The 23656-nt window shown below is 35.9% G+C and overlaps 1 protein-coding gene across 1 annotated transcript in view; it reads left to right on the top strand.

Annotated features, from left to right (window-relative positions):
- The window catches only part of ACVR2A (activin A receptor type 2A), an 83392-nt gene extending 61506 nt beyond the window's left edge, over positions 1 to 21886 (top strand). Inside the window, exons 5-11 of the mRNA XM_006277126.4 lie at positions 7635 to 7778; positions 9185 to 9328; positions 11539 to 11684; positions 13717 to 13831; positions 15300 to 15438; positions 17319 to 17449; positions 17874 to 21886. Coding sequence (XP_006277188.1) covers positions 7635 to 7778; positions 9185 to 9328; positions 11539 to 11684; positions 13717 to 13831; positions 15300 to 15438; positions 17319 to 17449; positions 17874 to 18068 — 1014 coding nt within the window. The 3' untranslated portion in view covers positions 18069 to 21886. The remainder of the gene's footprint in view (positions 1 to 7634; positions 7779 to 9184; positions 9329 to 11538; positions 11685 to 13716; positions 13832 to 15299; positions 15439 to 17318; positions 17450 to 17873) is intronic.
- Positions 21887 to 23656: the final 1770 nt, after the last annotated feature.

The following is a 23656-nucleotide window of genomic DNA, read 5'->3' as shown; positions in this document are numbered from 1 at the left end:
AGTGGCTTGTGGAGGAATCCTTTGCTGCTGCTGCTGCTCTTGTTTCAAGTTTTTGCAGGCTGGTGGCTTTGACTGTGAATGTTCTGCATACTTTAAAAACGTGACTGTTCTAATTAGCTGATAAAGTAGGGTATGCAAAAATTACTGTCCTAGCATTACTTCTGTTTCTGCCCACCAAGCAAACATTTGTCATTCCTTATTCTTTATCAGAATTGCAATCTTCTTTCACTAGTTGGTGATAACACCTTTTATACTCCTCGTATAATACTCCTTGTGAAGTCCAGCTTCTGAACATAACATCACATGTGCTAAGTTCCTTTTTGGAAAATAAAATAATGCTCCCATGTGTATTCCAATTAGCTGTTCATTTCACTTGTCTAATTAATCATACATCTTCAAATGGGTTAGCCTGTCTGTTTAGTTTTTAGGTTGAACTCACTTTCAGCTATCTTTTGCATTGCCAAAGTTGACTGCCAACATTACACAAGTTGAAATTGCCAGAGGAAAACATAATCATGTATGAAATATCAGGTTAAGGACTTGTGTTGGACAGAAGTTGTGTTCCAAGAACCCCAGCAACAAATTGGGACCAAATAAGGAACCACTACAGTGCATTAAATTAACTCATGATCATAATTTATTTACTTTAAACATAAAAAATTGTCTTTGTAGAGGTTTTTTTTGTAATGGGCTATGAAAGTTCAGGCTATGACTATGCACTGTCTAAATTTGGGAACAGCCACATTTTTAACTTTCTGGTTATAATAAACGGTTATTTTTCATTTGTCTGATTCAGACAGTGTTCAAGATGTTTGTAACTCATTCCAATCATAGGGGAGGGAAATATTTGTATATTTGGTGTATGCGTGTGTTCACCATGCTACTCTGTCTTTACATTTAAGAGCTGTACTTTTTCGGAGCTAGGTTGAAGCTGCAGTGCTACAGTGTATATGTGGCACTGCAGTTGCCTGATGCTTATGTAAATAATCTGACTCAAGAGTCAGAAAGAAAAGAACAGAATGATAGCCTCCAGTCTTTATCTAATCAGGATTTCAAGTTGGTGATTTGTACTTGGTTTCTTATCCCTAGTTTAAGAAACTATGGATGTGGTATTTATTGGGGATACCCTATTTCCTTTAAGTTTTTTTTCAGATTGAAATTTTCCCAGAATCCCATTTTTTTTTTACTAGGAAAGCGTATAGATATTGTCAGACAAGGTTCTATGGGTAAATGTGATATCTTTTATTAGATGAACTAAATTTTACAATCTCTTCCCCAGTTTCTGATTCTGGAAAATTTTCACAACCCTCTTGAATTAGGGACTAAACAGCAAATGCACCTCATACTTTCTGGGTAATGAAACATAGCTTTATAACATTAACGACGAAAAGATTCTTAAATATTTCCAATGTATCTGTTTAACTTTTGTGGTGGTTAATGTTTATTTTCAGACCTCTTGTATTAGGAGAAGTATGACTAAACATGTTGGGTGGGTGGTACACATTTCTCTTTTCATAGCACTGCCAGTTCAGTAATTGTTTTCACATCACTTGTTTAGTTTTATGAATTGAATATTTCTAGCACCTAGAATGGCTGTCATTTTAGTCACAGGCTTGGAAAAACTTTTCTTCGTTCTGAAACCTTCTGTTTAATGCAGAGAATAGCTTGTGCAAATCTGCTTTCAGTATTGAAAGTATGCAGGGATGCACCATGGTTAAATTGAAGCAGGTCACCATCTCTGCCACAGAGGTCATGGAAAGATTTTTATTATAAGGAAATTCTTCTCCTTTTAGTATCTTAAGCTTTTTCACAATGTTTGGTTTTGGGAAAAATATATATTTTTTTACTTGTTCAAAGGACAAACTGTATTTTCTGGTAGGTGCTACCAAACTCTTCTGCAAGATGTTGGGGTGCGTTAGGGAAACTACTTGTTGGCCTTGTCCTTTTCTATTTTCTCCCCTTCAGATAGCCAAAGAATCCAGTAGGAGATCAGTTGCAGTCTGGTCCTTCTTTCTATAGCAGCAAGCCCTACTGTAATATTCATAAAGCACACTCCAACTAATCCAGCCTCCAAGAAATACTTTGTCTAGTTTATTATTAATTATTTAGATACTGCTCAGCATGTGCTATGCAGTTTCCTAGCACAGAGGAAGAGAGTCTTTAGCCCTGAAGTATGTATAATCTAAGAAAATAAAAACAGGGTAGAAGATAAGGATAGTTGCCATGAAGTGATGTCTGAGTACCGCAGTGTCTGAATTCTTTTCTGTTGCACTGGTTATCTGATTAATGACGATACAGTCCAGATAAAATGAATAAGGGGCAAAACTGCAGTATTTTTTTCAGAAAGTGCAGTAACACTTAACAAATATGCTTATAACCATATTAATTTGACTATAGAAGTTAAGTGATACTAATATGCATTTGATCAAGAAAAGAAAAAATATGGCCAAGTGGTCCATTCTGATTTGAATGTCTAAACTGTAGTAATTGTGTTCTGGTTTTAATTTTTTACAAAATTTTTCACTAAAAGTACATATACAATAATTAAGTATTAATATTGACTTTTTGAAAAAGGCTTAAGTGTGACTGTTTTATGTCCATCAGTTACTGCATTGGTAGGATTACTTATACCTCACCTGTAACACATAAACGGTCAAATTATTAAATCTAATACTATAGATCTAGCATGATAAACTATATTATAATCTTTTGTAGTTATGCTTGGGTATTAAACATTGTTTCATAGGTTACCAATAAAAGTATAGCCTTTTAATTTTAGATGCAACACTGCCACCTTGTGGACTGTTGTGAATCTGACAGAAAATCAGTTGCATTCTGCATGTTAATTAGTCTCTTAGAGAATAAATTTTTCAAATTGAGAAATACTAAATAGACAAAAAAATTAATCAGACAAGAAAATATGTTAAATGACACAGGACACAGTTGTAAAAATGTAGTATAAGTCAAATATTACATGGACTATCTTATGTTCCATGTACATTTAGTTTTCAGTGCCGTTTCTATTAAATATGTATTTTATGTTTTTTAAATAGGAATGACACTGAACGCTAAACGTACATGGAACATAGGATAGTCCATGTACTATTCTATTTATACTACACTTTTACAACTTTGTCATTTAAAAAGCAATTTAAAAAAACCTCCTCCTTTAGTCTTACAAATGATCTATTCTTTTTTCCAGTTATAATAGTCTGTATTGTACCTGTATTTTATCTCTTCCTTTACTAACACTACATTATCAGTGGTAGATTTTTATATTTAAGTAATTTATTTATGTAAGAGATATATTATATCCCCCTGAATATACTTTGTAACTAGCTGAAACAATTCTTTCATGTGTCACTTTTCTTGCAAGCTGCTTTTTCATCTCATTCTTAATATAAATAGTAATTTCCTTTGCCTGTGTTTTTTCCCCCTCTGCAAGCACGCCTTTCATATAATGATTGAGGTAAGATGCATTGATGTTTGTTCATGGTTGTTGAACTAATTGTGGACATGCAATCCATTTCTTATTGTTCCTTTGATAAGAGTTAAGTTTTTGCAATATTTTGTAGAAGCAGTCAGTAAGCATGCTTGGGTCAAAATATTAAATTATTTTTATGTTTATAGTACTCTTAAAGACTCACTAAAATCTCTCCTGCTGTGGAGTTGGATGGCTCTGGAGTTTGGTAACGTCACATTGGTTTGGAAGGTCATTGGTTTGAATGTGGCTTTGGTCACTGGATGACTCCATGTTACCATTTGAAACTTCAGTGGCTTAATTGAAAGAAACAGATTATTTCATTCCATCAAAGGGTTGTTCTTTAAATAAAGTACATTTTGTCAGTAAATTACTTGAAGATTTTCTTTGCTAGGTGCAGTTGCAACAAGTACTGGATCAAACAGGCTTTGGGATCTCCCCATGTTTTGCAGTCAGAAGTTAATTATGATTATTCTTTAGCAATCTCTTCTCTGCTCTTTGGATATTTCTTGTCACCTATTTCCCTAAAGCAGTTTTTTAATGACCTAGTTCATTTCTGATATGAAAGTGATAACTGGAGCCTGCCCTAAGTAGGCTGAAGGAACTGTTGTATCTTCTAAATCAGGCTGCCCTTAGCAGATTAGACAGCATTTTAACTTTTTAAAGTTCCACAGCCTGAGACTTGTTAGACTTCACTTTGATCTTGATGTCTGTTCCCAGAATCAGCTAGGGGAAAAACATTTATATAAGTTACCTGTCTTGATCTCTTCAACATTTGTTCTTAATCCCCTAAACTAGATTGGATGGTATGTAGCTGGCCTCGGAATTAAAAATCAGAGCCAAGAGAAATAGGAACCAAAAATAGAGCAAAAGCTGAAATAAAAAACAAAACAAAAAACAAATCAGAACAAAACATCTGTATAGCCTTGGTAATCTGTTTCAGGATTTAGATTCGTACTAGTTTGGCTTTGTGACTTACTGGATGACCAAAATCTAACTGAATGCCAGTAAGTAACAGACTTGCCTCTGTTTTTTATCATGTGACACATCAGCCTGTAGCAGAAGCTTTTGTTAATCGATCTCAGAGTTAGGTTATTAGACATTTCAGAACATAATGAGTGCTCAGGCTAAACACAAATTTTGGAAAGGTCGCTTCGAAGTATTTGTGCTTGTGGCGCACAGATGATTTGCATAGAAGTAGGGATGGTTTGGAAATTTTCTGATGCAGTGTCTGTCTTTCTTAAAAATTCCAATTTGTTGAAAGTGAAATTCTTTATAAAAACCCATTGATTTTTTTTTTTGAAGAAATTGTGTTTAGAAAATAATTGAAATAAAGTATGCTGGTGAAATATTATCTTTTCTCACTTTTTAAGAAATAGAATTTTTTCCAAAAAAACCCACCCTTTTTTCTCGGTGTATGATCTAAAAGGACAGATGATAAAGAAACTTTTTTAACTTTAGCAATATTAAAAGCAGTTTAGAACTTCGTAGGAAATTTTTGTTGCATTTTGAAAAGGAAATTGCAGAAATTATCGTGAAATAATTTCCAGCTGCCTCTTTGTAAAAGTATTGCATTCACTTTATTGTGAAGGTGAACAAAAGTATTTGACCAGTGTTTTGTTGTGGAGTACATAGGCTGTGTGATTCTGTGATAGAAATAAATGTCACCCAAACTGGAGAATGTTATTTTCTGAAACGTTTTGAAGTTTGCAACATCATCATGTGATTACATCAGCTGCTTGAGAGAGAGTCTCTCTAGTTCAGTGGTTTTCATCATCCTTTTTCATTCAATGAATAGAAAAGTTTTGAACTTACTGTATGATAAACAGCAACTTCAGATAGTGCCTTTAAAAATACATTTAGACTTCAGAGAGGAAAGGCTATTCAGTTGTTTAAAGCAAAGTCAAACATTAGTTTTATTTACCAGTTTGCCACAGAATTGTTCTTTTGGGCGAGTTACTAAGATCAAGAGTTCAAAATGAGTGCCTGAAGTTTTTCTCTTCAAGTCCACAGAAATCGTTGGGTGCTCAGTTCTCTTGAAAATAAGGTTATTTATTTGCATAACATAGTATGAATTTGCAAGTAAACTGAAACATTCATTGTGAAGTTTTGCCTCTTGTTCTCTGCTGTACTTTTTGCATTAGTTAGATGAGGACAACATCTTTACAGGGGTTTGTTTTTAAAGAACTTTGAAATTGGATGGAAGACAGTATACAACTGAAAATTGTTCTTTTTGTGTAGTAGTGATATTTTTATCAGTTTTTTCTAATCAGCTTTTTTGTGTAATTTAGTTTTATTTTAAGCATTCATTGTTTTCCTGTTTGCTGAAGGATTTTTAACATTATATGAAAAGTTAAAATGTAAGTGTCTTCATGATTTTATGTTTTAAGTAGTTCTAATATTTTACAGGAATCTGTATTTCTTGAAAAATGTTGCCATTTTAGTAAACCGTTGATATTACTTATTGAAGAAATCATAATTCATAAAGAGTTCTTTACTAGGTATTAAGTAGGATTACAGTATAAAGTTTCTTTAGCTAATTAGAATAAACCTGCTGATACGTGGTGGTTTTCTTTTTGAAGAATTAATTTGCTTAAAGTAAAAAGGATGCACTTTGACTTAGCAAGGAGAAGCAAGATAGAAGGATAATTATTCTCATTTTAAGTGCTATAGAAAACAAATGAAAATGTGGTGGAGAGGGAACATTTATCACTGTTCTGATAATAGTGAATAAATTTTAAGATGTTAAATTTTTTAAATAATTTTAGTTTTAAAATCTAGTAAGCATTAAAAAATGGTTATGTAAAACAACAACAAAAAATGTTTGGTAAAACTAATATGCCTGTTTTTTTCCTGCTTCTTTCCATAAATAGATAATACAGCAGTATCCATTTGTGAAATCAAAGTTTGTGTTTTACAAAAGGTTTTAAAATAGACTTACTCTTTTTCTATATTTTATTCTACTATTTATATTATTTTCTACCATTAATATAATATCATACCATAATTTATATTATATTCTACCATGCTATATTATATTCTCCCATCTGTATCCTGTCCAACAGATAACTAGAAAAGGACTTAGTTATTCTACAGTCTCATTCATAAAACTTTGTTTTCAGTCAAAGGAATATGCTTACCATTAAGAATAACATGCTACATTTTAATTCAGAAAAGTAGCCTCTGTTGGAAGTGTTAGCATTTGTGTAACGCAGAGAGTAGGTTTTGATTTTGTTTTTGCGAAGATTCATGTAAGCAAGTCTAATGTTTTTGTTCACAATAGGATAATCATATAAACACAAGCCAGCCTTAATGTTTATTGAAAAGAAAAATGAAACCCAACGCTAAAGAAACTTGCCCTTGCCCAGAGAATTGAAAATATACTACATTGTGTAAGCTGTGCATTGAATTAATCCATTTAATATAGTTTAAAGTTTTTGGTATATGCAAATTGATTACATCTTTCTCAACGTGAGAAATTGTCCTTATTCCTTTCAGAGCTTCTGATTACATAGATCCTATATTACACATCCTTCTAGTTCTACTTCCTAACTTATTTTGTATTTGAGGAGGACTGACTGGGATTTCCTCCTCTCAACTGGAGATGTTGTGACATGGGGAAATTTTTCTTCTGTAGCTTTTCGCCTTCCTCCTTACTTATCTAGTAAACAAGAGAAGTGGGAATGGTAGTCAAACCTAGATCCGCTTCATCTGCGTGTAGAGTACAGCCACTAAGCCATGAATGAAGGCTGTTGAAATTTTATATGTTTAGCAAGAGATGAAAATCAGATCACGTGTTTTTGTATGACATATATAAAAAATAGAATTTTCTTTTATGTTAAATGTGTTCAGTTCATTGCTATCATGTATTAAAAGTAAAAAAACAACAAACAAACCTTGATTTTCATTCTTCAGTGTTTGCTGTTCCTATTCTTTCACACCATGAATGAATTTTTATGAGACTTGATGTTGTGTTATTTGTATATTAATTCTGAGGATGTTTGACAGTTTGTTCCACTTCTGTAAGAGAGGGTCAGAATGTGATACCAAAGTCAGCCAAATAGGATACCAAAGTTACATGTGTTTCTTTCCAGTGCTGTCATTATAGATTACGTGTTTATATTTTTAATTCTGTGTACATATCTTCTTTCAGGACCCTGGGCCACCACCACCATCACCCTTAATGGGTCTGAAGCCCCTGCAATTGCTAGAGGTCAAAGCTAGGGGAAGATTTGGTTGTGTCTGGAAAGCTCAGTTACTAAATGAATATGTTGCTGTCAAAATATTCCCAATTCAGGTAAGTTGAGGTTCTTATCTTTTTACTTTGGAAAAAGCAAACTTTCTAGGTATAATAACAGAAACTCTTATTTCAACAGTTTTTCAGTAAATATAACTACTTTAATACAGTCTCCACATATAGGAAATGTTTGCAGCTGAAAAGCCGATGAGGCAAATTTTACTTCTATTGAACTAATATAAGTGTAATTAAAAGGAAAAAATCATTCACCAGTATGCAATATGAAGGTTGTAGGCTGTAGAGTAGCAATAGTTCTAGTCCTGCAGGACTTCTTTCCAAGTAATTCAAGGACTTGAACAGTTGCATTACAATTCCTGTACATCCTTCTGTTGAGTTAAGTAGTGATTAGCTCTTGGGTATTGACAAAATGTCCCTAAGCAAAATGTATCCCAATTTTGTCCAAGTTAAAGCATAGTCAAAATGAGTGTCAATGGTTAGATTATGCTACTATCCAGAAAGTCTCTGTAAAGTGGCTGCTTATTAGTTAGGCATGTCTCAGTAAAGTGAAATATACTGCAGTAAAAGAAATGTTGAGTTCCCAGCTGCATTTAGCAAGGCAGCTTTGACAGTTCTGGTTTAGAGTGGTTCAGCTGTTTAAAATATCATGTGTAGTGGAAGGATCTTAAACTGCGAGCATACTGAGCCACATTAACCTAAGCATGGCAGAAATTAAAAACTTACTTTCATATCTGAGGAGAAGAGAATTGTGCTTAGATTTTCTAATGGGCAAGCTAGTATTGGGTTGTGAATAAAACACGTCGCTTTTTCTCATTTGTTAATCCCTGTTTTTAACTATTCGTTCTGAAACTTTAAATCCAGATTTAAAATTTTATTAATGGAACAATTTAGTTTCAGTGTCAGTAAAATGTTCTGTTTGATAAGTATTTTTAACTGCTTACTAATCTGATGCATAGCTAAATATCATGCTAGTGGACAACATGCAAACTCTGCTCAGCCGACAGTGCAGCAGCCCTGACCAAAAACTCCTTGTGTTATTCCACAGGGCATATCTAGGCAAACTGACATGGTTTTAGTCCTTATTGTACTTTTAAGACTGAAACAAATCTCTACTGGAGAAAATCAGTTTTTGTGATTTAAATCAGACCCCTAAAAAAATTAAACTCTTTTGTATTTTTCTTGTTTGGGTAAAAATCTATAGTACCTTACTTTAATGCAGTGTCTTTTAATAGAAGACGAACTGTCAGTTTAGTATTAGTATTCAGTATGTACCTTTAGGAATTGTTAGAAATGTAAAGGTAATATGCCAAAAGAGATTTTAATCCTGTACCGCAGAAGGTCAGTTAATTTTGCACAGTGAATTACAGAGGTAAACTTCTGATATGTAGAGGAAATTACTTTTGGTCAGGATCATCAGCGTGTTAATTTAATATTTGTATTTGATTAAGGACAAACAGTCATGGCAAAATGAATATGAAATTTACAGTTTGCCTGGTATGAAGCATGAGAATATTTTGCAATTTATTGGTGCAGAGAAACGAGGCACCAGCATTGATGTAGATCTTTGGTTAATTACAGCATTTCATGAAAAGGTACGTTTTAGTTTTTACAATAATATTCCCTTTTTTTATCTATTGGTTTTATTATAATGTTTCTGTAGCCTATGAACAACTCTGTCAGTTTGAACTTGAGCTAATTAACAAAATGAAATAAAGGTAATTTCAGTCATCCTAACTGTCGTGGCAGTTTTTGTGACTCCAGAGGCTGTGTCCAGCTTACCTGGAGGCCTCAGGGAGCTACAGCCATGCACTTCTGCAGCTGGGAGCCTGGCCAGCAGCCGGAGTGTGGCTCCGGGCCGGCCAGGCTCTGGTTTTGGGCAGTGTGTGCTGCCGCCATATGCACCACTCTGCTCTTTTTTGGCATGGGTTTTTCTTGACCCCAGGGTCAAGCCCCCTACCCCCCAGTGCTGCAAGGTAGCAGCATGGGGCATACATACATGTATGGTATGTGGTGCCGCAGTTGGGTCTGTGGCCACATACCACTTATCCGCCAATGTCTGAATGCGGCCGGAGAGTCTGTCAGAAAAGTGATTATTATTCTAGCTTTGTCAAACAGGCCAGAAACTTACTTTACTGGCTGACTCGGGTCGTATCCAGACAAGTGCCGATGAGCGGTACGTGGTGCCACAGACCCATCTGCGGCACCACATACCACACATGTAGGCATGCCCCACCTAAAACTAAAATAGATTACTGTATGTTACTATATTTATTACATTATAATGTGCAGTTACTTTGGAAAACAGCAAAAATAATTTATTGCAACTTTTTGCTCTTAGATTGTGGGCATTTTGAAGTGAGCAAATCTTCAACATTTTAACTAATACCCCTCAGTTGTATTGAGTCTCAGCTATGGTTTTTTTTTGGCTGTTACAGGCCATTGATTCTCTTGCAGATAAAAATACTTACAATAAGAAACTTTTCAAGAACATAGCTAAGGGCAAGATCTGGCCCATGGAGCCATTTGATTTGGCCTACAGACATGGGACTGTGACAGCAGTTGTTCCCTGGTGTCACAGGGAAAAGTCGCAGCAGCAGCTGGGTCCTAGTGTCTGCCTCTTCCCTGCCTGTGACCCATATTGGGTCAGGCTAGCTTTCAGCTTTAAATGTTGCCAACTGCTAGTTAACAGCATTTACTAGTACAGATTCTGCCCAGACTAAATTTCTATTTGGTATTTTCTCTCTTTAACATTTTTTCAATGTTCATTTCTCTGCAAAATCATTTTATGAATTTTTCCTGTTCCTGCATGTTTGCAATGAATAGCTGAATTAAGAAAAAGAAAATGTGGATATCACCTTAATGTCTTAATGCTTCTTTCAGCAGTTTCCCCTCTCACTATCCTTCCCTCTCTCTTTCCTTGTTCTTGGCATTTGAATAACTCTCTATTCAGTACCCCTGCTCTCTGAAAGTCCACTTACAGATTCTCATAAAGTTGGCTGTTGCCTATGAATGTGTATGTCTTTTGGAAAGAGTTTAGTATCTCTGGTGCCATTCTGCCCTGCTTTTTGCTGTAATTTCTTTCAGAAATTGTGTTGGAGGTGAACCCATGAAGTTCCTTTGATTCTTTTTTGTGTGCCCAGAACATAAAACTGATATTCTGTTGAAAGCAAAAAAATGTGCAGCATTTTTATGCTATGGTAATTTTTGTTACGTGGTTTTTTAATCAGCTATTTTGACTGGCTATTTAAAGTTTTTTTAAGTATCTACCATGAATTATGTTTTAAAAACACCTGTGGGTTGTTTGTGTACTAACTGGGTGCATCTACGCAAGCTATTAATGCAGCTCAGAAAACTGGAGCGTCTTCATCTGCGTCCAGGATCGCAGCAGTTTAAGCCAGGGTGGAGCAGCGGAGGGGCTGGCTGGGGCACGAGAGTGCTGACACTGCGGAGCTGTGTGACTGACCTCCCCCCCCTGTACCAGCCTGCTGCCTCAAACTGCTATGGCCCCATTCACCATCCACACTTGCATTCCTGTGCAGTAAATTACTTTGCCATAAGTATCTTGTGGTGAAGTTAATTTACTGAGTCCTAATACTGGTGCATGTGTAGACAGTGGTGCTTTACTGAGGAGCTAATTAGCACCCACTGTGCTCCCAGATGCACCCACTATGTAATTATGTATGCTTTTTCTGAAACGTGTTGGTCTTAACCTCTCTCCTAATTATAAATTGTCTGGAATAGTTTACGGGCAGATCAGAATAAGTTTTACTTTTTAAATAATTTTCTCCCCTCTGCTTTACAGGGTTCATTAACTGACTTTCTCAAGGCTAACTTAGTTTCTTGGAATGAACTGTGTCATATTGCTCAAACTATGGCTAGAGGTTTGGCTTATCTCCATGAGGATATACCAGGTCTAAAAGATGGACATAAACCTGCCATATCTCATAGGTATTCTATAGTTCAGATATTGTTGCATTAAGTTTGTATTAAGCTTAAGCTAGAAGTATCATCATATCATACCTTAGCTAAGAAATACTCTAATAGTTTATTGGGTAAAAATACTTAAATGAGATTATTAATAAACAAATAAAACGCAGCTTCATGTGTATGAGGAAAATCTGTTTATACTTTTTTATATTAAAATACAGCTTTAAAATGTCAGATTAATATGTATGATATTTTGTGAATATCTATAGCAGTGATTCTCAACCATGGTACCAGGAGAATCCTTATAGGGGTTTCTCAGGGTGCAACTCAATAATAGCACTGTTGGATATAAAACACTTACATGATTCACAAGATAAACCCAGCGAGTTCAGAAAGGATTCCATAGTGCCTAAAACATTCTGAATTGTTGTAGTCTGAGTTCTTTGCAACAAAAGATTTGTTCTGTTATTTTTCCAGTCAAAAACCAAGTAAAATTTAAGAAGCAATATTTTCCAAAGGCTGCCTTCAGTCTAGTAAGGTTGAGAACCACTGGTTTATAGGCCAATAAAGGGCATATGTAGGTGCTAAAAGCAGATGTCTTAGTGCGCAGTCAGATCTCTATTCCATTTGAATTTGCTTTAGAATCTACTTGGATCACACAGACCCCCCCCCCCCCCCAAAAAAAAAAAAAAAAAAAAAGTAGCTAGGCTTCATTCTGTACCAGAGAAATTCAGTATGACTTTTGCCATTGACACACTTGCATTCCACACTTGCTGGCCTTGCATGGAGTCTTTCTTGACGTCAGCGCAACTGCTGTCATAGAATCATAGAAAATTAGGGTTGGAAGGGACCTCAGGAGGTCATCTAGTCCAACCCCAGCTCAAAGCAGGACCATCCCCAACTAGATCATCCCCACAAAAGCTTTGTTTACCCAGGTTTTGAAAACCTCCCAAGGATGGAGCTTCCACCACCTCTCTGGGTAACCTGTTCCACTATTTTACTATCTTCCAAGTGAGAAAATTCTTCCTAATATCTAACATAGACTTCCCTTGCTGAGACTGCTGCTCCTTGTTCCGTCATCTGCCACCACTGAGAACAGTCTATAGCTCCATCCCCTGCAAAGTTAGACAACCGCTTAAATTTTTTGTTGGCTTGAGAAATACTGCAGAACTCCTTTTTTTGCTTTTCAAAAATGAAATAAATATTTAAATAGTTTCCATTTTGAAAAAGGAAATACTAAGTGTCAAGTCTATTATGGTGGTGTTGAAAAACAGAAGAATAAGGAAGAGGTGGCTTACTGATAACATAGCTCAGTTTTGATGGGGAGAAATCTGGTTTTTAATCTTCCATGGTTTTTAATTATTCCTGAAAAAAACAATGAAACTATACTTGAAGGTAGTGGGGGAGGTTTTACTCCCACATGCACAAACTTCAGTCTCATTTAGTCACTAATTTGTTTACTAGTTTAATAAAGTCTTGCCTTTATAAAATTAAGCAGTTTAGTTTACCGACTTTTTTATCTTCCATTTTAATGTAAACAAATTCAGCTCATGATAAGTATTCATATCCAAAACTACCTTTACAGCACAGTCCCAGCACTATCCCCGTAGAACATATTCCACCATCTTTGAAGTGCTTGCAGTTTAAAAATCAGTTATAATTTAGAAAATGACTACTGATTACATTATTTTGTGTTCTGCTTATTCTGTCATATATGGAGACCATTTTTACTTTTTAGACTGAAAGACAAAAAATTGAACGTTAGGGCTTACACTGTATTTAGCTCAATTTACACCACTTAAATGTATTCAAATAGCATGAATTAAGGATGGGTGGCTGTATTTTGTATCTTTTAGCTTTTGTCATCACTCCTTTGATGCTGTTTAAATATACTTTTAAACCATGAATTTCAGAGTGTTTTTAGAGTATGAGTCTATAAAGTCTTTTGTTTTGTTGTGTTAACTTTTTTTCTCAAACCTTTTTGATGTTGGATTATTTGAGTAATCTTTCTCTTTTTTTCTCTCTCCCTCTCTCTCTTCCCTCAATTTAAAAGGGACATCAAAAGCAAAAATGTTCTTTTGAAAAATAATCTTACAGCTTGCATTGCTGATTTTGGTCTAGCTTTAAAGTTTGAGGCTGGAAAGTCCGCAGGTGACACGCATGGACAGGTAAGGATCTAGACAAGGCTGATTTTACACAAAATAAAATAATTACTCAGCATAAATATGTTTTTATGTATGCCTTTATTTGTGAGAGCCCATATAATCCATTTTATTTGTGACCTATGAGAGAGAGCATTTTTGCTCATGTCCTAAAGGCTAAAAACAACGTATTGCGTTTCATAATGACTAACACCAGACATACAGTCCTCTGGAACAAATTACTCGGAAAAGTTATAGAATTGTGATTCTTTCCAGGAGATGAGCGCTTTTAACTTCATGTTGTTTAGATGAGTTAGATCACTGGGAGCCAATCTTTTTGGCAGGTGTACCACAAATTAGGCTCACCCCACTTCATGTGCGACTCTGATCCCCTTCCTCTGCTCAATCTGCTGTTCCGCTTTCTGTTCCCTGCCCGATCATCCCTGCTCTGCTTCTTGATTTATTCTTTGTGCTCCCTGCTCAATTTGTTTTTTTGTATTCTGCTTCCTGCCTTATCTGCTGCTGTGCTGCCCATCCCCTCCCCAGTGTGCTGCGTGTTACACACAGGTTGCCCAGGCCATCTGTGGCACCTGTACTGCAGGTCTGCCATGCTTTAGATAGATAACTAAAAGTAGTCTTACTCTTTCATAACTTGTTCTGAGAGCGTTCTGAAATGAATAGTCCTGTTATCAGCAGCCTGTTTCTAAGCTTCTGACAAATTTTTCTGCAAACTTCATCAATCATTTACTCACAGTAAAAAGGACCCTTATATTTAAATACAGCGTAGTTTTTAAGTTGCAAGTTATATTAAAGGAAAAATGGCCTTTCAGTGATTAAATATTGCTTGGTTTTAGGCACATATTAACAGGTTATTCTTGAAGTGTAAAATCCAGATCTACACTGTGGGGCCCATACTAGGTATTAGAACTACATATGCAAAATAGTAAAGACTTAAGTATGGCTTTGAGACTGGTACTGAGGTCCTGATCCAGCTCAGGATCAGTGCATGGGGTCAGTCCATAGGTATAATCTAATGCACTTGGTGCGACTGCCGAGTCACAGTTCTCCGTGCGATCTGGCCCACAGGCCATGGGGCTCCCCATAGCTCTAGAAACTTGGCAGCAGGGGCATGGTGGCAGCATTAATTGCCTTGGCTCTGGGAACAGTTAACACTACTGCTGCTCCTCTGCAACCAAATCCCTGGACCCATGGGGAGCTCCATGGGCTAGAGCTTGAGCACTCCTGGACTACAGGGATAGCTGAGGGCATGCAGCATCTTGCTAGATTGTGTCTTCAGTGAGGGACAGCTGCGATTTTTTTTTTTAAGTTTGAAACAATATTGTCCTTGTACAAACAGAATGATCCTGCCTCAGGACTAGACCTCTGGACTAGAGACCTCTGGTGGTCCCTTCCAGTCCTGGTTTTCTATGATTCAGTTTTTGGCCCAAAAGAAATGAGAGTTACTTCAATAACTCTTTTTTTTTTCTTTTTTAAGGTTGGCACACGGCGGTATATGGCTCCTGAGGTATTAGAAGGTGCTATAAACTTCCAAAGGGATGCTTTTTTGAGAATAGATATGTATGCCATGGGACTAGTCCTTTGGGAATTGGCATCACGATGTACTGCATCAGATGGTAAGCCAAACGTGTGATTTCAAAGCAAGTATAACTTGAACCTTTATACGCATTGAAGCAGTAAATTGGCAGTTTTTAATCTGTGCGTGCATGTATGTCCCTAAAACAGTTGTTCTCAACCGTTTTAGACTCTCAGCACCCCTAGGAAAATACTAGCTCTTAGCTTTCACTCATTTCTTGACTATGGAAAAATACAAGAGCAATTCTGTTGCAAAAAGTTCAGACCACCACAGGTCAGAATGTTTTTGATGCCCTGGATTCCTGTCTGACATTTCTGAATTTATCTTAAGAAGCATGTGTAGGTGTTTGCATACCTAACAGTGCTAATATTGTGTGAGACACTGAGGTACCCATAAAAGGATCTCTTGGGGCAATGGCTGAGAATCTCACTGCCCTAGAGGGTGCCGTGTCTTTCTTCTGGGAAAAAAAAAATTGGTAAAAGACAATATGGTATCTGACAAAACTTCAATTATACTCTGAAGCTTTAATCAAAGCTAGGGTGTTGCAAGCAAAATTAGGCAAAACATTTTCAGCCTAATTTTTTGGAAAATGCACATTTGTCAAAATGAATTTTGTGGAAAAAGATGAACAAAATGTCTTGATAATTTCTCACGACACTTTTAAATAAAAACCTGTTTCTTGGTTTGTTTTGCAATTTCAATTAATTATAGTGTTAAAATAATTAAGAACTAAATTAAATGTTATTATCCTGAACTTTTAATTTTTGGTTTGCAAGGATTTTTTTTGTTTTCATTGTTTGTTTGTTTTGTTTTTTCAGTGGAGATGTTATATCTTGAGTTTTACTAGGAACATATTTTGATATTCCAAAAGTTTTTGTGAGAAAAGAAGGCTTAATATATGCCCTTCTGTATTATGCCTTTAATAAACTGTGAACCCTCTCAAACTCCTTTTCTCCTAGTGCTGCTTCCCAGGGGATTTTCTTTACTAAGGGCCAGACCCTGTTTCCCCTATTGGGTATTTGAGTAGAATTAGGTGCTCAAGTTCAATTCTATTCCACCCTGTTGAAGCCCTAAAAATTCAGTAAAGAATCTACTTTTGTAATGCACTGTCATCGTACCCCTTCCACTGTTGCCCATCTTTCCTTTCCTAATAAACTCTATTTCATGAATATTTTTATTCAGGTTCTGTCTTCACATTCTCAAATAGTTTCTTTTGATCAGAATTAAATCAAGAAGAGCCTGTCCTCTACTTCCTTCTTATGAGTCAAAAAGTTGCCCCTAGTTCATTCCACAATTTTTGGACAGGCTATCTTTTTTCTGTGCTCTTGTTCCAACAGATATGTCTAGATCAGTAGTCTGCTGTCATCCTCAAGTCACGTACTGTGGTCGATTCTGTTAATTGATCAAGACCCCTCATTTTTGGCTTCATGGTCTACAGTAAAATCCCTATTATGATATTACACTTATTCTTCACTCCTTTATCTTTATCTGCTCACTGCTCTCCATCCCTTCTTTTTGGAGTCCTCAGCTAGAGCCAGCTTCAAATTATGAGAGAACAGAGGTAGAGTTATAAAGACCCTAACATTTATGCCTTCGTACAGAAGCATATAGAGGCTCAGAGTATACGAGCTATCTTTGTGGGCACTAAGCAAAGGAATCTTACCTTGTATACATGAAGCACATGGGCATGTGGGAGCTAAAGAGTTGTAATTATTGGAAGTAACCATTTAATACTGTAGCTTCTCAACTCAAGTTTGTCTCACAACACTAAGCAACTTAGTTTCAGGATGAGCTTTTCCTGACAATAGAAAATAAATTGCTAGACAGTACACTGTCATACGTTAAATTAATGTGCTACCAATTGTCAGAAAAGCAAAACTGACTTTATTTAACATAACATTTACCTTTTTTTAAATACAGGACCAGTGGATGAGTACATGTTGCCATTTGAAGAGGAAATTGGCCAGCATCCATCCCTTGAAGATATGCAAGAAGTGGTAGTTCATAAGAAGAAGAGGCCTATTTTAAGAGAGTGCTGGCAGAAACATGCTGTAAGTAATAAAATCAGCAAGTTTTCAGAGTCCTCTTCTAGATAGTATCTCTTGAAGTTTAGCTATAACAGTAAAAGCTAATAGATTTTTTTTTTTATCTTGCTGGGATCCTATGACCCCAGCTGACTTCCTACCTTTGGGTGGGGGGCTGGACTTGATGATCTTCCAAGGTCCCTTCCAGCCCTAATGTCTATGAAATCTATGAAAAATTTTATTTTTTAAAATATGCTAAGGCACTCCAAAGGTGCTTATGAACTTCATTGGTGGGTGAAGTGATATTAAACAGTTCTGGAACAATAAAAGCTTCAGCATGTAAGAAGGAATTGAAAACAGTGTCACTTAATGGGAAGTGTTAGGCAATGTTAACTATAGGCCTAGCTAATACATTTCAATGTAATACATATACTGTTACATTTTTCTTTAGGGAATGGCAATGCTCTGTGAAACGATAGAGGAATGTTGGGATCATGATGCAGAAGCCAGGTTGTCGGCTGGTTGCGTAGAAGAACGAATTATTCAGATGCAAAAACTAACTAATATTATAACAACAGAAGACATTGTGACTGTGGTCACCATGGTGACAAATGTTGACTTTCCTCCCAAAGAATCCAGTCTATGATAGTTGCACTGGTCATGTATCCGACCAACAGGACTCTGAACTGGAGCTGCTAACACTATTGAGACTGCTGATATTATTATTCTTTTCAGTGTGAAATGAGGAACAGTAAGTCTTTTTGGAATGTCATTGAGGAGTCTTTGTATTTTCAACCGTGGATCCATGAGACTTACTGCATTCCCTGCATATGCCTGAAGGACATGTGACTAAGAAGTGGTAAAATGTTATTAAGGAACGTAAATGAAGAATATGGACCTATCTTGGCTAATCAAGTGTTTTAAAAACTGACATCAGATTTCTTAATATCTGTCAGAAGAGACTAATTCCTTAAATGAACTACTGCTATTTTTTTTTAAATCAAACATTTCATTTCAGATTTAAAAAAGGGTAACATGTTTTTATTGCATTTGCTGTTGTTTATAAAAATGACTATTGTAATGCCAATATGACACAGCTTGTGAATGTTTAGTGTGCTGCTGTTCTCTGTACATAAACAAAAAGTAATCAAGTGGGATATAGCAAAGAGGCTTCCAAGTATTACTTTAACCTCCCTCAACAAGGTATACCTCAGTTCCAACTCTGCTAAATTATGAGATTGACAACACTAACAAAATTTGAATAATAAATTGATCCATGTTTTGTAAATGATGTATTACAAATTCACTGTGTTATTTAAAAAAAGGGTAAGCTATGCTTCATGCCAACAGTAAATGGCCATTCCTAAAGCAGTGTTTTAGCCTTTTCTTGTGCTAGCTTGTTGTGTATAAAAAGTGCTGGTTTTGAAACAAAAAAAACTTTCTTCCTGTTTTTAGTTTAAAGTTTTTATCTTACCTCCAGTTCCCAAAATATTGCATACGTTTATTTAACTAAATACTATTTAGGTTTGCTGTGTCAGGATTATTTGAAAATTTAAGCATGACTTTTTTAATTTTGTGAGCTGTGACACTGGAAAGCTCTTAATTATTCTTTTTAAAGAAGGCTTTTTTTCCTATTTATGTATGTTAAGGTCTGCTTGGTGTATTTTTCTGTTTCACTAAACAGTGTGCAGTGCAGTGCGTTCTGTATCACTGTTTCAAGATCACCTCAGGAAGCTTTATTACCCAGAATTCCTCACTCTGCTTTGAGATTTGCAACTTCACTACACTTAAGCTTGGTGCCATCTTGTCAGAGTAATATCTGATGTTTCTGATGCGTACAATCATGTTGAAAAGTATAGCTACAGATTTCAGATATAACTGTTTAAAATAATTCAGGGATAACTTAGTTATGGTTATAACTTAAAATATGCAATGATTATTTAGAGGTAACTAATGCAAACTTAGGTAGCACAGTCTAGCAAAAAACAAAACCTAAAATTATTTTCACAACTGACTCCAACATTATTTTAGGGTTTAGGAGGTCATGCCTTATTTTTAACATTAAAAAAAAAAAGAATTGATGGTAGTTAGGTAGGTGCCAAAGTGCTTTTCATACTTAATATTACACTACATTTATTTGATCCTTCACATCCTATACAGGTCAAGGTGAAGTTTTACTTTCTAAAACACTCTATAGAGTACTGAACCAACAACAGCCAGTATTATGCTATGAATTTTGTCAGGTGTGTTGTTTCTTGTTTTAAATCATGCATTAGATTTTTTTTAAGGAAGCTTTTAATGTCTCAAATCAGGAGCTCATTGTGAATATTATCTTTAAACAGTTATTTATAAAACCACAGAATACACTCAGTTCTACCTATATATGCACATAACCTCTGGGAACAATAAAAGAAGTTATGTATCAACAAGACCTAAGCAGACTAAGCAGGGAGGGGAAGGAGGGTAATGATAATGTTGTTCTTGTGTAACATACTACCCACTACTGTTTTGCTTGCTCTTTGTCACTATTAGGCCTAAGTTTCACAGTAGCCAGAACCCTTACTCTTTTGGGGTATTGGTACTGTTGGGTGCAACTTGCTCGTTTTGTTTATAAAACAAACTACTTCTGCGCCCATTTTCTTGATTTGGATTTTCATTTTGCTTCCATTTTTGATGCAAGGATACAATATTTTAAACGCACAGCAAGATTTAATCATGGCTTAAGAGATCTGAACAAATACAGTCCATATTTTACAACAAACTTTGTACTCCTCTTCCAAGTTTAAACTCCTTCATTAGCAAAAGTAGAAGGAACAGCCTAAATGATGTAAGGGCCAGCTCAGTTATTCAGGATTCAATGCAAAAATCATGCCTTGTTAATGACCTCTGTCATATATGGATGGGCCTTGTATCATCCCTGCATGATCCTTCTTTAACTTCTGCTGATATGGGTCCTAGTAGCCAAGCTGTTTGGGAGCTCCTTTGGTGTTGCTAGCGCACTTCATGTTTGCAAGTGATGTAGGGAAGTCGCGAAGCCTGTCATCAGACAATTTAATGGGATAATATTTATCTTTATATTTTAAAACTCTGCTTTTAGAAATCCCCACAAGTTTGAATGTTGTACTTGTAGTTTTCTGATTTTTAACAACATAGTACAGTATCACTGTGAAAAGGGTGTTCATAGTAACAATGCTTTTATAATTGGTAAATAACTGAAATTTGGTGAGCTGTTCTGATACATAAGACGACTTCTGTTTTGCAGGGCATTTTAACATATGTATTTTTTTTTTTACTTACAGTACAGTAAATGTAGAAGATGTGCAAGTTAACATAATGCTTGAGCCAGATTTATGAATGAGGACAGGAATAAATAAGATTTAAGCTGGTGAAAATATTTTGGCATTACTTACTAGCAGATGTAGTGACTGTTGTCACTTTATGTACTTTATTCATACAGCATGTATGGTGGTGTATATGTACATGTGTGATCAGCTCCAATGGTTCACCTTGTATTTTGGCTTGTGAAGAAAAGCCAGTCCTATGGCTCTAACTTTCAACTGTTTTTGGCTTGCCTCTGTCTACTTAGATGATTGCTGTATAACTGCCACAGGACTGATGGATTAGCCAGTTTTTGGCTTTACTGAAAGTCCAAGCCCTGCATTATTTTTTACTTTGTTAGATGCTAGGAAATTTTTATATCACACAATGCATGACTACTCTTTGTACACTTATTACTACATGTACCTTAGCATTTCAGAGCAGAGACCGTGCCTCAGTTGTTGGAGTTATTGAACTAGCACTGTCATTCATGGTGGTATTTTGGAAACTACAAATCAAGATTAAAAATCACTACTTTGTATCTTCTGTTTGAGACAGTGAAATCCATGTAAACGTGACTTTAAAATCCAATCTCGGTATGCCAACTAAAATGTAACCAGATAAACTAGTAATGAATTTCATGTTCATGCTAGGGTTCAACAGAATAAATTGCTAAGTATAGTTTACCACATGGGGTTATCAGTTTGACTGCTTTTTTCCAGTTTCTCTTTTTAACCTTTTTAATGCATTTATCTTTATTAGGAACACTTGGTACAAAGTACAGAAAGCTATATACAGTTTTATGGGCAAAATGATACAAGTAGCATCCTTGATGGAACATCATTTACCTCAGATATTCAACCAGCAGTACGGTTTTTTTTTTATGCAGTCTCGGTCCATATACTATTCGTTACCTCTCAAGATATTGGTAAGCAGTTATTTTAGCTTTACTCTTTGTATCTGTCAGTGTTTTGGGCACAGGTTGTTGTACTACTGTCAAACTGTACTTGCTCTTTTTCTGCAAGTAACAAAAACAAAACCCCCTGCCCTGAATAAAAGTGATTGTTAAATATTGTACAAATAAAAGTGTATGCTCTTTCTGCCCCCACCGCCCCAAAAAGTTAAATAAAAATTAAGTGACTACTATGACTTGCATATGCCTTTTTTCAAATTTTCCTGTTTCCTCTAGGAGAGAAGAAATTAGCTAGCATTGTTATTCCTTATATGATACTTCAGCATCAGATCTTGCTGCTTGAAGCAGGTGAGGATGGGGAAAAACATTTGCCCCAACCTGCACTTATGTAAGATTTACAGCACTAAAATAGTGGTTGGGCAAAGGCAAATTTTTAACTTGTGCATCTCTTGCATTCCTCACACTGATCTTAATTGTTCCTCTGGTATTACTTACTATCTTTTTCTGACAGTAAGAAACAAAGAAGATTCACTTCACAAACTCTAGGCTAGGCTCCTAGGTCAGCCAAGATTAACTGACACTCCCAGATAAGTAATAGTCAGCAACACCAAGGTAAAAATGCCGAAGGATTCCGTTTTCAATATCCTTTTTCCTTTGGATTTGCTCAGACAGTTGACTTCTCGCACCAGGCTTCTTTCATCAGCCTTGCTGAAAATTGCCAAAGGGTAAGTGTTTTGTGTGCCGCTGTACCCGTTCATCACCATCATGCATGTAAAACTCCAGTTATCTGGAACTTTTTTCTGCTGTAGGGCATGTTTCTGATTTCTAAGAAAAAGCATAATTTGCATGTCTACACCCTTTCCCCAGCTTCTTCTAATAGAAACTCTTCTGGTAGAAAATACTAAGTCTTGGAAGAGGACTGATTGTTGGTATTTAGTTTTCCTCTTCTGTATTTAATCCCAAGCAAATAAGTGAGTTTCCCCAACCTTAACAGACCATCAACCAACCCATCCACCTCCCCAGTCCTGACTTTCATGAAACTTTTGTGGAGGCTGGGATATACCAGCTTTTCTTTTACTGTTGGCTTATTCTCACTCCACTCTGAAAACACTGCAGAGCTGATTCTTAGTAGGAGTGATGATGCGGTACTAATCACGGGAAGGGCCGTTGAGAATTGTATTTTATTTTCTGCATGCGTTGTCATCTGTAGCTTTTCGAGATACTACTCAGTCAAGAGTTCAAACTACAGAAAAAAAATGAAATGCTTTAAAACCTGATTTTAAATGGGTGAGTAATTTTTATTAGAACTCAGCATTTCTAATAGATGCTAAAGTGATAATTGTGGTAATAGTTTGGTTCTTTCTGCCATTAGTAAACAAAACCCATACTGTCTTTTTAATCTGTTTAAAATTGGTGTGAACCATTGATATTGATCTGTATAGTGGCTGAAGATTTGAGATGCAGAAAACAAACTTAAGACATTGTTTTCTAAAGTGTTGGTGGACAAAGATGTGCAGTTTGGTTCAGCTACAAGCATATACACACATAAGTAATTGTATGTGTAAAATGGCCATCGCTTTCTCTCAAAATTACATATGCTTCCAATTCCAGTACCAGTTACCTCCAGGTCCACGTTATAGATTGTTTGTACCTAGTCATGGAATTCTTCCATTGAATGTCATCTTTTTTTCCCACATGGGTTTGGGCACTTGAAGGAGAATGCTACTGTTATTCCAAACATAGACCAACAGGACCTGTTAATCGCCAAATAGGTAAGCTATCAATCCTAGGTAGAGGAGATCCTGAAAAATGTTCTTTTTCAGTTTAATTACTTTAATCCTCTTTTCCTCTGTACTGAAGTCCTGCCATTCCAATGCAAGATGGTCATAAATTAGAGGTCCAGCATTCCTTCTCTTGCATTGTTCATCCCCAGATGAATGCCTCTGGTAGTAAAAATGTAGGCAATAAACTGAAAACTTATCACTGCTCTCTGAAAAGTCAAA

This window comes from Alligator mississippiensis, chromosome 4 (assembly GCF_030867095.1).
Source record: "Alligator mississippiensis isolate rAllMis1 chromosome 4, rAllMis1, whole genome shotgun sequence".
Classification (NCBI taxonomy): domain Eukaryota; kingdom Metazoa; phylum Chordata; order Crocodylia; family Alligatoridae; genus Alligator; species Alligator mississippiensis.
This window is presented reverse-complemented; position numbering and strand designations above follow the sequence as displayed.